Source organism: Grammomys surdaster, unplaced genomic scaffold (assembly GCF_004785775.1).
Source record: "Grammomys surdaster isolate TR1022 unplaced genomic scaffold, NIH_TR_1.0 126219, whole genome shotgun sequence".
Lineage (NCBI taxonomy): Eukaryota > Metazoa > Chordata > Mammalia > Rodentia > Muridae > Grammomys > Grammomys surdaster.
Window position 1 is genome coordinate 4,118,951 of NW_021621022.1, and position 13,623 is coordinate 4,132,573.

The 13,623-nt window shown below is 47.5% G+C and overlaps 1 protein-coding gene across 2 annotated transcripts in view; it reads right to left on the minus strand.

Annotated features, from left to right (window-relative positions):
* Extl3 (exostosin like glycosyltransferase 3) overlaps window positions 1-13,623 on the minus strand; it is a 44,881-nt gene continuing 31,258 nt past the window's right edge. For both annotated transcript variants that reach the window (XM_028758834.1, XM_028758835.1), the window contains 3 exons: window positions 7,600-7,744; window positions 4,772-4,900; window positions 1-2,719 (listed from right to left, as the gene is read on the minus strand). In XM_028758834.1, coding sequence (XP_028614667.1) covers window positions 2,510-2,719; window positions 4,772-4,900; window positions 7,600-7,744 — 484 coding nt within the window. In that variant the 3' untranslated portion in view covers window positions 1-2,509. The remainder of the gene's footprint in view (window positions 2,720-4,771; window positions 4,901-7,599; window positions 7,745-13,623) is intronic.

Genomic DNA, 13,623 nt, shown 5'->3' on the forward strand with positions numbered 1-13,623 from the left:
TTGAGTTAAAGTCTCCATTTATTTTGTTTTTTGTTTTTTGTTTTTGTTTTTTTTTTACAAAAATCCAACGTAAGACCTTTGTGCTCATGGTTTGAAAGGAGCAGACAGATGGACAAGTTCTGGTATCAGAGCCCCCCAGGCGGCTCCACCCTCCAGCTCCTTGTTCACTAACAAGGCCACCCCAGACAGGAGCATTATAGGTGGTCCACTGGCCTGAGGCACCCCAGGGGTCTGTCACTCTGTGGGTGGCCCTTGACCTCAAGATAAAGAGCAACTGGAAAAACAAAGCTGTCCTGGCCCTGGGAACCGAGACTGGGTAGCCGAGTGTGGCCCATGTTGGGTAAGAATCTGTACTAGGAGGTGACCTGTGTTGAGCAGCGTCAAACACCAGGCAGGCTCTCCATACTTGTAGTGGCACAATCATGTCCAAGCATGTCCCCTAACCCCCAAACCCAATCACAAGCAGGGTCCAACTGCTTTGTCTCTGCCTCTTGCCTCTGACAGAGCCCCTCAGGTCCAATCACTGTCCTCGCTTGCTGCTGGGGTCCTTCAGTTAGTGTTCCCACCAGGCCCAGAGGTGCTATCCATAGGACACTCTGACATCACTATCCCTCAACCACATTTCAGTGATACCCATGAGTGACCCACAAAGGGGGTCGTACCACGGAGACTGACTTTCTTATCAGTGCCACAGCACCATTTACAACCTCTCGATGAAAGAAATGAGACAGGGACAGGGCTGGGGCAGAGCGATTGTCGGGATGTCCACCCACAGCTCTGGCTTCCCTCCCCAATACTGGGAAAGGAAAACAAAAGATAAAATAGCAGCCACATATTTAGCGCAAAACACCACACTCTTTGGCTCCCCTGAAGGAAGAGGGCTACTGCTACAAGGGCTGGTGAGACAACAGAAGGTTGGGGAAAAGTCTCGACCCCTTCGCTGAGTTGCCAAGAACCAAATGTCCCAGGCAGCCCTTGGAGTCAGGTTCCAGAAGATCCAGTGGATGTTCTGCAGCAGCCTGGCCTGCTGGCCTGAGGCGCTCCCGGGGGCCGTGCCTGCCCTAACGCAGGAGGGATCTAGAGAAGAGTCAGGACAGCAGGCAGAGAGGACCCCAAGCAGCAGTACACGTGTCAGGGCCTAGGAAGACGGAACTGGCTTAAGGCAGGTGCATGACCAGGACAGTCTGAGCTCTGCTTCAGCTGCTGGGGCTGGGGACACAAGTCACAGGCCAAGTCCCTGACACAACAGTTTCCCACTGCCATCGTACCCCAAGTTAGTTTATTTATTTCACTTTCAGCCCTGGTAAGAGAACCATCAACAGGTAATATAGGGTGAATGCCTGTTAACGTCCACGACAGACTACGACTCACCTAGCAAATCACAGCTTCCGTCCGGGTTCTAGCACACCCCAGACCTTGAAGGCAGGGGCTTCTACAGCCAACATGGCATCAGGGGTCTAAACCCCACAGGTACAGGATGGATGTCTAGACACAAGAGGGAAGGTGAATTTCACCTGGGGGTTCTTGCCAAGGCCGACGCCTTGGAGTAAGACTCCAGAATCCTCGAAGGACACAGGCTGGCTCTACACCAGCCGGGCTCCCAGCCTGCCTGCCAAGTTCCTGTTGTCTCCTCTGAGAGAAGCAAGTACTACGGAACTGGCCACCAGCACCCTGCACCAGTGTCACCCGGATGCTGGGTGGGCTAAGCACAGGTCTCCCCTCCGCCTCACTGTTAGCCTCTTTGTTCTCTCTCAAACACAAGAAAGAATGGAAAGCCTGGTGACACGTGAGTGCGGCCCAGTTCCAACCCTTCAGAGAGTCTGGAGCACGTCGTCCCCACTGTACAGCCTCCAGCAGAAGCTGTGGGAGCAGCACTGAGGCATCAGAAAGGGTCCGGGAGAGGTCAGGAGACCCTTCCTAGGCCAGGTCCATCCTGCTGATTTCTGCGGCCAGTGTCCCTGGGAGGGTGGAGCTGCAGTGTCCAGGTAACACAGGGCCAGGACCCTCTCCACAAATACACAGCTGGAGAGGTCCCTCCCTTGGAGAGATTGGCAGAAATTTCAGGTGCACCCCAACCCACCAAAATGTGTGTGTGTATGTGTGTGTGTGTGTGCGCACGCACATATATATGTATATACACATATGTGTGTACATATATGCACACATATAAATAAGCCTTGAATGGCAGATGTGAAACTCTCTTTAAATAATAAATGCTGTTACTGAATTTAAAAACCACGAGCCAGCTGTCCTGGGCTTATGAACAGTCCTCAGTGTTGGCTATCAGTCAGTGCCTGTGCAGAAGCCCTGAGTCGGCTGACCGGGATTCCAGGCCCAGTGTGGCTGACCCCAGAATAAAGACAGCTATCCCCTTTCTACTCTTCCTGCTGCCTCGCTCAGCAAAGGGTCTGGGCCCTGCCCCACAGATGTCCCCAAGGACCTTCAACACCTTGGGAACTTTGGGGGTGACTCCCCTACTCTGCTCATTGTCATCAGAACTGGCAAGGCCCTAGATGAACTTGAAGCACTTGGTCTTGTCGTGGGGCAGGCGGGTCTTGAAGAGCACAGAGTCCACCCTAAACTGTGTGTACAAGAGAGGCATATAGCCATACACCTTGACAAAAAAGTTGATACACTTGTGCCGCTCGTGAAAGTGAGAGTCATCATGGGACAGGGCCTGAGGGCACCCTGGGCATCGAAAAGTCCACCTCGACGTCACCTGGAAATGGAGAAAAAGAGCAGGGTGAGAACACAGGGTGTCTGCTGACAGAAGCTTATAGCGTGGCCAAGCCAGTGCCATGTCCACAGTGAAGCTGCTGGGCCACCAACGAGCACATCTACAAACCCAGCATGTATGTATCCAAACACTAACGGGTCACTGCTGTGTCACCACCAACGAGCACATCTACAAACCCAGCATGTATGTATCCAAACACTAACTGCTGTGTCACCACACTTAACAGACAGCAAAGTCTTAGCATGCCCAGTGCTACCAGTCCAAACAAGTCTACCACCAGTATTTATTTATCTTGGTGGTACAGTGTGATGTTGATACACAGTTGTTTGTTTCAGCCATGTTTTTCATAGCAAAATCCTGGAAAACTAGCCAAAACTGAAATAATTCTAAAATTACATATTCATTAAAAAAAGACTAAGAAAATTATATTTTAAAACATAATGGTCAGTCTATTATTAAGATTTCCAACAATTAGAAAAGTGTAACTAACATAATGGTGTTGTCACACAGTCACTCAGGGCCGACCATTAACTTAGGCAGCCCTTCACAAGTTCTGCTGGAGCCCTGAGCGTGGGACTCAGCAGGATGGGACCCGGGCAGAGGAGACAAAGACAGTGGACAAAGATTTTCTTCTCAAACTCAGCTCTAAGCCAGAGGGGACTGCACACCTCTGCCTGTGTCTGAGGACATCACATGTGGGACTGAGGTAGGAGTTTAAATTGCTTGTGTGCCTGCACAAGATGCTCATGGAGCCTAAGCTGGTCTCAGTCAGGCAGTGATCCCAGCATCCAGAGAAAGGACAAAGTCCTTTGAAGCACTGCAACAAGTTACACCTGGGAGCGAGTGCAGGGGAAGGGCCTGCAGAGACACAGGACAGTGCCAGGAGGATGCGGAGTGGCAGGACAACGGTGGCTGTAACAATGAGTATGTACAGGAGGAACTTTCCAGAGTTACTCAGAAACCGTACAGACATTCCACCTGTGAGTATGAAGAGAAAATCCAGCAAATGAAAGGCAATGAAATCAGAACCTAGGATGGGAAATGCTGACAAGAAGACAGAACTATGAAAGCAAGATGATGAGGAGACATGGGAAAAGTGTAAGGTCACTCATGGAAGTTCAAAACAGACAACCCTGGTCCTGAACAGAGATAGGACAGACTGAAAGTCAGGACAGAGGAGGACTCCCAGTGTATGATGTTTCAGCGCAGGTTCATGCTGACATGTCCACAATGGAGTGAGACGGGCGTTAGACATCTCACAACTCTCGGATCTGTTTTAACAGAGCATGTTAATGAAAGGGTTTCTTTACAAGCCAGCTGCACCATTCAGGGTGCACACTCAGGTACAAAGCCATGGCCTCCTCATAGCATCCCTGCTGCTCGCCCACCAGCTCACCCCAGCTACACCCACAGCAAAAGCCTGCACTCTATAACCACTGCTGTCGCTGAAGCAGTCCTTCTGCAGGGTTTCTCATTTCTATTTTTAATTATGTGTATGTACGTGTGTGCTGGGGGAGGGGTTAGTGCATGCACCTGAGCATAGTGCTTGTAGAGTCCAGAAGACCCCCCTGGAACTGGAGTTACAGGATGTGGTGAGCCACCCAGCATGCTTGCTGGGAACTGAACTAGGACACAAAGAAGGCTGAAGGCCACCACTTCACAGCTGTGACCAGCAACACTATTTTGATATGCTGCAGTTGCCATGAGGTGACAAGAAGACAGCTGCGGATTTCTTTAACAAATCAGCCAGTGCATCTACCCTGAGAAACCGCTGCCTGCTTCAGGAGTGAAGGAGAGATGGGAGAAAAGCTGTCCCACCCCTCACACACAAGTCCCAGCTCCCTCAGTTGTATCCAACGGCCTTGGTGCACAGGCCCTGTCTTACAGCTTCATCAGACCTATGTATATGGTGTGGTGTCCTTGTGCACCTTACAGAAAAGTCTCTGAGCTGTGGCTCTGCCACAAGCTGCACTAAGGCAAAATGGAAGAAGGAACCGTGCATGCACACAGCTTCCCACAGGTCACAGGATGTACCTTGATGGGGGGCTTCCGTGTGATGTGGGAGACAAGGAAGTTCATGGCGATATCCTCACAGTTGATGTACTCGTCCACCATGTCTCGGATGGCCTGGGGCATCACGTAAGAATACAGGTAGGCATAATACTGTCAGGGAAGAAAGGATTGGAACATGGTTAGAACTTCTTTCACTTTCAGCAAAAACTTATGCGTGGCTCTAGGGGGTGCTGAGATGTGTGAGGGGAGGTGCCTGGGTGGTCCCAGTGGGGACACAGTACTGGCATTTAGGAACTGGGACAGGAATGAGGAGCAACCTCGAAGCAGATTTTCACTATGAAAGATGTCGTGTGTCAGCTTGCTATCTTCAGTCTAAAAGCAAACACCAGGAGGAGGTCAAACCTTCACAAAGGCCAGCTCAGTGAGCTGAGAAGCTGGCAAAGGCATTCTGTGAGGGGCAGTGGAGTGACTTGCTCATCTCAGAACAGGGATTCTGTGGTGCTGGGATTGGAACCCAGGTCTTGTGCACACTAAGGCAATGCTCTATCATGGAGCTGCAGGTGCCCTCCATGTTCAGAACGGAGAACTCTTTAAAGTCCAGTTGAACATTTCAAAAGGGTAAGTATAGGCCAGCATCACTCACAAGAAATGTGAATCAAGGGGCGGAGACAACAACTGCATGGTTAAAAGTGCTTGTTTTGCAAGGCTAAGAATGAGAGTTTGGATCCCTAGAATCCACATAAATGCCAGGTGAGTGTGCTATCGCACCTATAATTGCAGCCTGGGAAGGTGGAGGAGACACAGGATCTCCAGAGCATGCTGGCTACCAAGACAAGCCATATCTGTAAGCTCTGGGTTTCACTGAGACCCTCCCTCAATGATTAAGTTAAGAAAGTAATCAGAGATGATTCCTGACATTAAACCTTGGGCCTGCACATACACATGCATACACATGTATGGCCATACATGTCCAAATAAAACCTGCACACGCTTACACATACATACCACATACACATCAGGAAAATTAAAAAAAAAAAAAAAGGCTGGAGAGATGGCTCGGTGGTTAAGAGCACTGACTGCTCTGACAGAGGTCCTGAGTTCAATTCCCAGCAACCATATGGTGGCTCACAACCATCTGTAATGGGATCCGATGCCTTCTTCTAATGTATGTCTGATGACAGCTACAGTATACTCATATAAATATATAAATCTTTAAAAAAACAAAAAAGACATAGTACGAGCCTTGTGACATTTTAAGCGTCTATAATCATGTTCTTCAAACTCAAGACGAGCTGGAGCCAGCCCACGCAGCAGAGCACTCTGCATGCCCCAGCTCAGCCTGATGCCGGGCACTGCCACAAAAGAAAAGGGCTGAGTGGCGTGTGCCTTTAGTCCTAGCACTTAGACGGCAAAGGCAGGCAGATCTCTGACTTCAGGTCAGGGCTACCCTGGTCTATGAGTGAATTCCACGATAGCCAGAGCTATGTAAAGAGACCTTGTCTCACAACAAACATATAAACAAATAAATGGAAAAATGAGTGTAGAATTAATACCTTACTTATCTCATTTATCCGAAACAACTGCACTTCAATAAGTAATGAACATAAAAACCTGAAGTATTTCATAATTTCCCTCACGCAGGTTTTCATACTTTGGTGTTCTTTATACATCCCAGCACACTCAGACATCCCAGCACACTCAGACACCCCAGCACACTCAGACACCCCAGCACACTCTGACACCCCAGCACACTCAGACACCCCAGCACACTCAGACACCCCAGCACACTCAGACATCCCAGCACACTCAGACACCCCAGCACACTCAGACATCCCAGCACACTCAGACACCCCAGCACACTCTGACACCCCAGCACACTCAGACACCCCAGCACACTCAGACATCCCAGCACACTCAGACATCCCAGCACACTCAGACATCCCAGCACACTCAGACACCCCAGCACACTCTGACACCCCAGCACACTCAGACACCCCAGCACACTCAGACACCCCAGCACACTCAGACATCCCAGCACACTCAGACATCCCAGCACACTCAGCTCTGATCGGACACCACCAAGAGCTCAGGTGTCACAGAGGACAATGGTTATGTTGCAGACCAGAAAAAAATGGAGGAGGAGGGGAAGCCAGGAGCAAAAAGCAGCACAGACAGAGGTAACTGCAGGAAAGCTGTGCTGGCCGAAGGTACCTGCACTGGGAAACCCAATGTGGAACCGAGTACAAAACCTAGTGTGAAAACATCTCTGGGCAAAGGTGGCAGAGCTCATGGACAGAGTCCCACAGTGGAGCCATCCAGTCTGAGCCAGAGGAGTGGCAGGCCCCGGCCTGACTGAGCCATATCTGGGTGGCAGTGCTGAAAGTGGACACTATCCAACAGGTCTTTGATATAGTGCCCTCAGCTGCCAGAGTGAGAGCCAATGGTTAACAGGCAGTCCTCCTGGTCGACAGGCAGTCCTCTTGGTGTATAGGAGTCTTGACTTTATTTCAGTTACTCTATGTATGCTTTTTGTTTTGTTTTCTTGTCTTCAGAAGGGGTTCATTGAAGAGCCTAACCTATCTTTGAACCTGTGATCCTTCTACTTAGCTATAGAACACTGGGGTTTCAGGTGTGGGCCATCATGCTTGGCTTCTATAAGCACCGTGCTCCCTCAAATGTAGGGATATAGTTTGTTTCTGGCACAGAAGGGCCACAGAAGCAGAAAAGCTTGTGTGAAGGCAGAATCCATTCCCACAGAAGCAGAAAGCCTGGTGTGAAGGCAGCGTCCATTCCCACAGAAGCTAACCTTTACTACGCTCAGAGCACTGAACACAGTCTTGTTTTCTTACCTTGTGAAAGAAGGCAGCGCCCGTCAGCACCATGGACAGCTCACAGGAGTAGTTGGAGTTGTAGAGCCAGGACTGGTGAGGGATATCCCACGCATGGTACCGGCCAGGGAAACCCACGATGCGATCACGGGCCTCTCTCCACACCCTTGAAAACATACACACTTAAAATGAGTGCTTTTACCTGGCCTGCCTAAAACCCTTATAAGCACTTTTGCTTATAAGCACATTTTTCCTTTTATTTCAGTTTCTCTCACTTTTTTAAAAGAAAATTAGACACAAGCAAAACATAAAAAAAAAATACATAGCATCATCAATAATCTGCTTATCACGCCACAAGTTTCTAGTAGGAAGGTCACATGGTAAGGAACCCCAGAAGACTGCATACACAACAATCTGATAAGAAGTGTAAGAAGTGGAAGACAGCAATTCCAGTTTTAGTTTTTTAAAGGTTTGTTTTTAATCATCATGACAGCTTAGTTCCACAGAACATGTATGTAATTTCTTTCTCTACCCTGAGTCCCTGCTCTTCCTGCTTGAGAGGGCACACGTGAGAAGCACTCGGAAACCACAAGCAATCACTGTGGTGGAGTGCACCCATTTCCTAAACTGAGCAGGGCCTAGGGAGAGCCCAGTGTGTAAAACTGTCCACAGACCATCAAAGGAGGAAATCTGTTAAATGGGGGGGGGGGGGGATACCCAGCTACCCAGCCCAGCTCTGAGAAATCTGACAAAACTTTAATTATTATTATTAGAGTGTGTGCATGTGTTCACAGTGTACATGCAGAGGTCTGTGGCACTGGTCTTCCCTTTCTAGCTTTATGTGGGTTCTGGGATCAAACTCAGATCACTAGGCTCAGAGGGAAACAACTTTTACCTTCCGAGCCATCCTCCTAGCCCAGGAGAAACTTTTACATCATTTCCAAATTTATAACTAAGTCAAAACAAATACAATTAGTTCCCGGTTTCATAGGCTGAAACTGGCAGGCGCTAGAAGGCTGCAGAGACCACAGCTGCCTGGGAAGTCCTGAGCTGCCTCAGGGCACTTCCATCCCTGAGACAGATCTCACTTCAGCGTGTAAGAGACACTGGTCTAACAGATGACAACTCACAGCTTCCAGCACAAGACAGAGCCTTACCACATTTCTTCTTTAAATGCTGGAATTTTTTATTGTGGCAAAATACCATTTTAATCATTTTTTTTTTAGAATATACTGTCTAGTGGCATTAAAGATACACAGTTGTGCTGCGTTACCAACATCTGCCTCCAGAACCTGCCAACACTCCTGCTGTGGAAATCCAAGTTACTGCTGAGACAGTAAACCCCACCTGGTCTTCCTCAGTCTGGCTCACTCCATTCTCACTATCCCTCTGACCCTGACTTCCTGGGCCTCTTGTGAGTGGACTACACAATGGCCCTCCTCTCTGTCACACTTCTGTTACAAGAGCTTCTGCTTCCAACAAAAAAAGCTTCTGCATAAAGGAACCAGCAGAGTGAAGAGACAGAATGGGACAGAAGCCCTGCCTGGACCACATCCAACACAGGGGAAATGTAAAGAGCTCAAAAAATTATACATCAGGATCTGGAGAGATGGCTCAGCAGTTAACACCACTGGCTGCTCTTTCAGAGGTCATGAGTTCAATCCCTAACAACCACATGGTGGCTCACAACCATCTGTAATGGAATCTGATGCCCTCTTTTGGTGTGCATGAAGACTGAGCACTCATGTACATAAAGTAAATAAATAAATCTTTAAATACACACACACACACCAAAAATGGGCAGAGGAAATAACTGATCAATAAATACAGGAAAATGCAATCAAAAATTACCTTGACATAGCATGTTACCCAGCTGAAATGGCTACCATCAAGAAAACAGAAAGTTGTAGTAAGGAAGTGTGGCCACACAGGGCCCTGACACACAGCAGGAGTGAAAATCAGTGCAGCCACGTATGACAGCAGCACGGAAGCTCCTGGAGAGTTAAAGTACAAGCCCGGCAACACCACTTCCTGACCTCAAGTCAGCTTCCTAGAGAGATACGGTTCCTGGGGTGTTTCCCAGTGACCTGGGTGCCCATGCTTGAGCGAACAGTGTGGCACACAGACACAGTGTAGTTTTCCTTCAGGTACAAAGAATGAAATCCTGGATGGAGCTGAAGATTATCATGTGCCATGAAATAAGCTGGACTCAAAGACAGATGCAGTTTTGATCACATGCTGAAGCTGAGGGAAAGAGCAACAGGGGTGAAGGCAGAGAAGGGGGTGAAGATGGCGAACACGTGGAGTACATCCTATGGAGGCACGTACAGACAAGGCAGGCTGTGCCGGAGCATGTGTCTTCCGATCGGTCCCCTCCTGGCCTACAGGACTTGGTTGGGATCCAGCCCTAGAGACAATGTGTCAGTTCAATTCTTAAAAGCTAAACCCCACATACTGAATGGCCTCTAGGAAACACACAGGAAGGGATCCCCTACTTTCTCACCATTCGAGAAAGGTCAAAACCCTCATGGCATGTAAAGCTGACAAAGGAGGCTAGCACCTTCATGAATTCAAACTCCTCAGAGCACGGACTCTTATCTCTCGGTCATTCTTGGGAGGGGGCCTAGGAGTGACTGAAATTCTCCTCTTAACAGAGTTGCATTCACAGTCCCTCGGCAGGCCTTAAGTGTGTCCTGCCACATCAAACTACAGCCCACTTCCCACCATCGATTCCTACAGTGGCAGAAACCATTCCTGAAGCTCTCCACACCTTCTCTCTTTTCATAACGGGCAGTGAGCGGCAGCTGCCTGTCACCATGGACAACACGGTCCAGTTTACCAGGACTTCGCTTTTCAATCTCAGCTAGCAATAAGATGTGCTTCAGTAATCCACCACACACAAGCTGTGGTGGGGGTTGTAAGGAGAGAGGGAGAGATCCTGAGACTGGGGAAGAGAGAACGAGAGAAGGGCTGGTAGGAGTTGGGCAGATCTGTCAGAAGTATGTCCAGGAACTCTCTACAGGACTTACAGTGGATCCAGAAGTAAAGACTATTTCTGTCACCTATGCCTGTGTTCACAAACCTAAGCAAAGGAAGCCTAAGAGCTAGGTGGGTGGTGGTACAGAGTGAAAGACAGAGGAACTCCAATGCCGTTGAGTCCTGTGGCTTGCCTAAGATGAACAACTACTTTTTTCCCCAATATATGGAAAAAAGTGACCAAATACAATAAAAATGGTTTTGTAAATGCTACTAAGAGCACAAAGTGGACACAGATAAATTAGAATTCATCAAATTTTAAAACTTTGTGCTTCAAAGAATGCCACAAAGCATTCTTTGAATGCAAAGCTAGTCCACTGAATGGGAGACTTTCTGCTCTCTGACATAGGGCGTATTCACTTACATCTAGAATAAAAACTCTGACAACATAGCAATAAGAAGATAAACAAGGGTTAAGAGCACTGGCTGCTCTTCCAGAAGTCCTGAGTTCAATTCCCAGCAACCACATGGTGGTTAACATCCATTTATACTGAGATCTGATGCCCTCTTCTGGCATGCAGGTATAGATGCAGAGAAAGCACTCATATACATTAAACAAACAAACAAATACATAAGCAAGTGATCTGTGCTGTCTATCCTTCTCTGTCTACTTGCCTATATCTGAAATTAGGTAAAATCCAAAAATGGGGGCACACTTGTGAGGGATTTTTCCTTAATTTGCAGTGGGAGGATCCACTTCCGATCTCGATCTTTGAGGTCTGATGGCACACCTTTAAAACGGATCGTTTGAGCTGGGAAGACTCTTCTCTAGGCCACACTTTCTGCTGCAAGTCTATGTAAGGACCTGGAAGCAGGAAGCTTCTGCTCTCTGCCTGCTTACCCTTGCCTTGCTAGCACACCCATCCCTTCACTGGTATTAGAGCCTACTTTTTTGGGCTTCTACACTGAAGACTAGCTGAGAAATCCAGCCTAAACTATGGAATGCTTAGACCTTTGACTGATAATTGGCTACTGTTAGCTTAGCAGGACCACAGCCTGTAAACCATTCTAATAAATCCCCTTTACATATAAAGGGACAGCCAAGTTGTTACTCTAAAGAACCCTGACTAATATACAATCCAAACAAAAATAGGCAAAGTATCTGAATCAACAGTTCTCCAATGAAGGCATACAAATGGTCAACTAATTCATAATCACATGAAAAGACGTTCAACATCATAGCATTACAGGAAACAAATCAAAACTGTAAAGGGGAGCTAGAGAGACAGCTTAGTCCATCGAGTCATAGCTGATATCTGGCCTCCATAGGTGTTCACACACCTGCACATTTACATACACAAATCCAGCGTGGACTATACCATGCCACACCCACTTAGAATAGCCAGAAAATCAGTAAATTATGCACTGAAAGGTAAGTGGCAAGCTCACTCCCTGCTGGAATGTGAAACAGTGCAGCCACTGTGAAAAGCAGTCTAGTAGGTCCTCAGAACATCCACCCCACAGCTAGGTATGGACCCAAGAGAAGTGTTCCTGTCCAGGTGAGCAGATGATGGGCACAGCACAGCACTGTGTACAGCCAAGTAGAAATGATCCAACTGTCCATCAGTGCAACCAACAAAGACAACACAAGACTGCTGCTGTGCACCTTTAATCCCCACTCAGAAGGCAGAGGCAGGCCGATCTCTGAGAACTCAAGACCAGTGTGATCTACATTGCATGTTCTAGGCCAGCCAGAGCTACATAGTGAGACTCTGTCTTTTCATAAATAAGACAGAAAATGTGGCACACCTGTACAAAGCGAATGAAACTGTTGTATGCTACAAGACAGATGGTTCAGGCAAAAAACTTAATTTCAAGGCTGAATATTGAAGGCTGTCGGGTTTTGAACCCAGGACAAGAGACTGAGGTATATATTTTACATGCCAAAGCAGACCTGGCCTCCAGGTTCTCCCAGCATCCCTCAGTCCCTACCTGGCATACCCTTCCCCCAACCTTTAACTTTCCAGCCCAGGGGCCCTGGAGGGATCCTCCCTATATAATCACATTTTGCACCCTCTCCCTCCCTCCTCTCTCTCTCTCTCTCTCTTCCCCCCCTTTCTCCTCTCTCATACCCCTTTCTTTCTCCCTCCTCTACCCCCTCCCCCATCCTTCCTTCCTTCCTTTCTTTCTTTCTTTCTTTCTTTTTTTCTTTCTTTCTTTCTATCTTTCTTTTTTATTATTTAAGACCTTTATTAACAGGTGCTTGCAGTTTGTTGACTTTTTTTGAAAAAAAAAATCAAGTTGTAAACTTTATTACAAATTAAAAATGGAGTTCTTAAAAATCTCAACTTGACCAGATATGAAACAATTTAAAAACCATTAAAGGTGTATTGAGAAAAACCAGGCCTTTTTTTTTTTTTTTCTTAAAAAACACGTTTGTCATTACCAAAAAGAGACATCTTTAGGTAAAAATAATAAAAATCCCATGCTGCACAGATAATGCGGATAGCTCTAATGTTATCTGGTCGACATGGTAACCTCCCTGGCCTCAGTCCTTGGGGCCAGTGAACTCACCTCACCTGCCCGAGAGCGGCTTCCTAATACACCTGCCTTTAATGTAATCATCTGCCTTGAGCTGGCTCATCTCACCGGTGGCTGAGACATTACCTATCAACAGCCACTTACAGGAGGCCTCTTATGTCCACATGAACAATACGTCATCCACAGAGACATGAGGTCTAGTGGCTGCCTAGAACTTAAGAGGAGGAGTTGGAAGGCGACAGAGTCACTGCTGATGGCTCCATTTCTAGGTGCTGGGATTAAAACTGTGTGAGCCACCACCACCAGGCAATGACGATGTTTTCTAAAATGGACTGTATAAAAATCTACCCAACTCTGACACCTGGATGTGTGAATGGGATTGAATATAAATTATGCTCAATAAGTGTCACTAAAACTTAATTTCAAGCAAAATGTCTGAATCCCTGAGGCAAGTCTAAAACAGCACCCAACTAATACAGCCCCGCAACTAACCCGTTAATTCATGTATGTTTGTAATTGACATTATTT